We start from the raw sequence: 4,823 nt of genomic DNA, 5'->3' as shown, positions 1-4,823 counted from the left end.
TTTTTTTTTTTTTTTTTTTTGGGTATTTATAGATTTGATTAGCATTTTTAATGATAATTTTTCTTTCCATTTTCACAGACCTGGGGAGGTTGTTTGAATAAAAAAATAATTGGAATGCATTCCACAACAAAGAAACACACTACATATGAAATGAAATGAAATGAAAGAGATAAAGAAGGGTGATAGATGTGTGAAAACATATCAGAAACGTGACAGATATGTGAAACCAAGCATTTGTGGTGGTGGAGGCATTTGCTAAAAAGCTAAATTTACCACCAACATATAGCAATAGTGGGCTGCATCAGTGAAGCAAAAGGCATAATTTTTTTTCCTACTGAGCTACAGTGCACAGCCAAAGACAGTAGCTAAGATGGTTTAAAAAAATTATTAAAAGATATATTATTTTATTATGTTAGTATGATGGTTGTTGTTTATTGTAGTAGATATATTATTTTATTATATTGTTTATATTATTTTATTATGTTGAATGCTAAAATAAAATTACTGATGTTAGGTGTTTTGTAAAGTAAAATGGTAAAATAAATAAAATAGTTTTTTGTGATGCTAAATTGCTAAAGTTTTGGGACCAACCAATGCTGATGCTAATGACATTGGGAATTTTGGGATCCAGATGCCAAAGCTGAAGGGTAGCTTGGCAGTTCTTTTTGACACTTTGACCTAAGATTTCAAATTTTCTGTCCCACTTTTCCTACTCCACTTTATACTCCACCAATAAATATTTGCCACGTGTTCACCTAATTAATTAAATACTATCATTATTAACTTATTAATACTATAGTTATTAATTAATAATAGTATTTAATTAATTAAGTGAACATATGACAAGTATTTATTGATAAATTATAAAATAAAATAAAAAAAGTAAGACAGAAAATTTAGACCCTTAACCTAATATACTACGGAAGGGTGCACATAATTATTTTTTTGGGTCGACTCACTTGAAATCACATGGGACTTCACGAGGCCAAGCAATCACAATTATGACGATTAGCCATGCCTAGATGCTAAGCAATACTTTTCAGCTTTCCATCCCTTGAAACTAAAAATAAGAGAGAGAGAGAATAAGGAGGAAGAGAGGAAGGAACCTATCAAAAGATGACAGTTGTAATCCTGATTTTGATTTATGTTAATTCGTGTGTCCTTTTCCTTAGAATCTGATCTGTATTAACTGGCAGGTGAGGATCAATACCAAAAAATCTGTAAGCAGGTTTTAATCAAATATTTACCTTCTCTAACATTGATGACAGAGTTATGAATGTGTAGTTTGAGGAACTAGTCAAAGTCTGCTGCAATCATCATCAATGTTGTAATAGATTATTGATTTTTAGATTAAAGCTTTTTTTTTTTTTTGGAGAAAATTTTCAGATTAAAGCTGATGCTTGCAATAGAAATAAATCATTTTTTTTTTTTTTTTTTTTGAGAAAATTTTCAGATTAAAGTTGATTCTTGCAATAGAAATAAATCATTTTTTTTTAATATTTGAGACACAGGTGGACATTTGCTGCCAAAAATTAGTGTATGTTAGTGGACGAAGGAATTCGCCTAATATATTAGTGGTAATTATTGTCTGCCATTGCCTAATAACCTTTACCTTCACTCCTCTCCTCATCTACTGCTCAAGAAAATCTTGACCATGAAAATAAACTCCATCACTCAATTTATAATCTCCCATTGGTGACACTTTTGGCATTTGAGATCATTTTGGGTGTTGATTCTCTTGTCAATGTATTCAATCTGTTTGGATTACATCTTGATGATGCAGAATATAATGATTTGAGCACATATTAATGCTTGTGAAAGATTTTTTGATGGTGATGATTGATCATGAGCGTAATGAAGACAACAATTGAACTATCTAAACAATTTGTTGGCTCTCACAGCATGAACAAGGAGAATTACTTCAATAAATCTTATTGCAGTTTATTTATTTATTTTTGTATGTTAGTTAAAATTAAACGTAGCGGCCCCAGTAAGATTACTAATTATAGATTTAGGGTTTGTTTAGAATCTGCTTATTTTGTTGAAATTGAAAACTTTTTGCTAAAAGTACTATAGATAAAGGTAAAAATTACTTGAAATAGTGAATAGTATAAAAAAGTACAATAAGACTTATGAATAATATAAAAAATAAACTAAATAGTAAAATAAATCGATTTTTTAATCTGAAGTCAAAGCACATTCAAAGACTATTGCTGCTAATACAGGACTATAATATAATGCGTTATTAATTAGTTATTTTTGTATTCAATTTAATTATGACACGTTTGCGTATTAAAATATATGCCTCAGATAAGAAAAAGATATAGAAAAATATCACCTCACCTCACCCGCGCAACAAACATGGCATTGTCCTTACCTTAAAAAGAAAAAAATGGCATTGTCCTCAGACCACACCTTATGTGGTCTGACTCACAGTACCCCACGTGTCCCACGCTAAAGTCAAATAAATGAGCCAGATCATGAGATCTGCCTGTTACAGGCAGGTGAGCCCCACAGCAGGTGCGCATTAGATACCAACTCCAATTAAATTCACTCTAAAAATCTGCGTTACGTTGGTTGTAGATTTAGGACTTTGGAGTCCCTTTAAACTCCAAAATTGTTTCTTTTACTCCAACTCCAAAATTTTGATCCTAAAGAATACTACCAGAAAAATGGTGGACACCCATCTGAACCAAAATTCAGTCCAAGATGTTTTGGACTATGATAGACAGAAAGAGCTGAAAGCCTTTGATGATACTAAGGCAGGTGTTAAAGGACTTGTTGACTCTGGGATAGTGAAAATCCCTCCCATATTTGTGATGCCAACAGATGAACTCTCATGTGAGAAATCATATTCAGGATCAACCCACCTCCAGGTTCCACTGATAGACCTCAAAGACATCCATGAAGGCGGTGTTCAACGAAAACAAGTTGTTGAGGAAATTCAGCATGCTTCAGAGACATGGGGGCTCTTCCAGATTGTGAATCATGGGATCCCTGAAGATGTCATGGATAATATGATCAAAGGAATTCGCAGATTTCATGAACAACCAACTGAAGTAAAAAGGGAGTATTACTCGCGTGATGTACCAAAGAACGTGAAATTTTTTAGTAATTATCACCTTTATAAGGCAAAATTTGCTAACTGGAGAGATACTTTGTCTTTTTCCATGGCTCCTGTTGCTCCAAGTCCTGAAGAATATCCAGCAGGCTGCAGGTACTACTAGTCCTTGCGGTGTAATATGCATAAACATGTTCTCTTTCCTTGATCTTCGAGTTTGCTTTGAATTCTTGCAACAGCAATATGATAAAAAGTAGCTCCCAAATATGATGATGGATATTTGATTCATAGAATGGTTAACACTTTCATTTTGAGAGATTAAAAAATATTCTCTATATGGTCCTAAAATAAAATTTTGTTGAGGAACAATAAGGAGTCATTAGAAGAAAATATATCCAGAACCCAACAAAAGAGACGAAGAGATCCTTTTCCAAGATTTACTCCAACTTTATTTTGATAAAAGTGAGTGATGAACTTTGAAGAAAACAAAAATCTCTGTGAGAATTCTGAGAAATAAATTGTCAAGACAGTTTTTTCTTCCCAAGGAATTGTAACAGAATTGAACAAAAGACTTGAATTAAATAAATTTGAAATTTAAAGGAAAATGAAAGTAAAGTTAGATGTCTGAAATAAGTTTCAATCAAATTTAGAGGGTTCAATTTGCATTTTAGCCAATAAAAAATTTTCATATTATAACCTCTGTTCTGATAAAAAGTTTAAAAATTGACACTTAGTCTAATCCATAAAATTTTCCCATCAACTAAACAATATTTCCTTGCACAAAATTGGGCTCTCCAATTTTAGACAGATGATTTTTTGAAATAAAAAGAAATAGGATGTGCAGCAGTAGCCACATAATTATAACATTGCAGTTGATGTGTGTTTCCTGATGCTAAGTAAGGTGAATTAAGCAACTCCTGAGAAGGCATACTTCAGATACAGCATATATGGTGAGAATTTGATGTGGAATAATTGTCTGTATATCTATCCATTGCATAGATTTCTAATTAAACAAACTGCAGGGACGTTGTAATCAGTTATTCACAGCAAGTAAAGAGGCTGGGACTTACCCTCTTGGAGTTACTATCCGAGGGCCTTGGGCTCAGATCTAATCATCTGGCTGAGATGGAGTGTGCTGCAGGACACAGCCTTTTCTGTCACTACTGTCCAGCATGCCCTGAGCCTAACAGAACAATGGGAACCAGTGAGCACACAGATAATGATTTCTTCACTATTCTTCTACAAGACCAAATTGGAGGCCTACAAGCCCTTTACCAAAATCAGTGGGTTGATATCCCTCCAGTGACAGGAGCTTTAGTGGTTAATCTTGGGGACCTTTTTCAGGCAAGTACAGCTACACATCATACAAGAAACAATCTATTAAGAAGTGATATTGCAAATGATTCCCAATTACTCCCATAAACTGTCTTTGCTATGACGTTAGTAATTATATGTTTCATTATATAAAATTATATATATAAAAAAATTATAATATATTTTCTACACATTGCATGAGTCTGCTACTAATGTTCATAAATTATAAAATATAAGAAAATCAATATAATTACGACCAAAGAATGCGACACAATGTGGGTAAACAACCCATGAAAGGGATGGTTCATAAACTATAAGAGAGAAAGCCATCAAAGTAATACAAATTGCAATTACAAGTCACGTAAACATTTGAAATTCATCTTAGTTGCTTTCAATGTCAATGGTCAATTATATAAATAAATAATAAATATATATATATATATAATAG

General features: G+C 32.5%; 1 protein-coding gene across 1 annotated transcript in view; it reads left to right on the top strand.

Annotated features, from left to right (window-relative positions):
• Positions 1-2,567: 2,567 nt before the first annotated feature.
• LOC112003248 (1-aminocyclopropane-1-carboxylate oxidase homolog 1) overlaps positions 2,568-4,823 on the top strand; it is a gene marked incomplete at its 5' end in the record, with an annotated part of 16,120 nt that continues 13,864 nt past the window's right edge. Inside the window, 2 exon segments of the mRNA XM_065773864.1 lie at positions 2,568-3,217; positions 4,084-4,405. Of these exon segments, the coding sequence (XP_065629936.1) occupies positions 2,673-3,217; positions 4,084-4,405 (867 nt within the window).

The sequence above is a fragment of the Quercus suber genome, unplaced genomic scaffold (assembly GCF_002906115.3).
Source record: "Quercus suber isolate HL8 unplaced genomic scaffold, Cork oak 2.0 scaffold_82, whole genome shotgun sequence".
NCBI classification, from domain to species: Eukaryota; Viridiplantae; Streptophyta; class Magnoliopsida; order Fagales; family Fagaceae; genus Quercus; species Quercus suber.
This window is presented reverse-complemented; position numbering and strand designations above follow the sequence as displayed.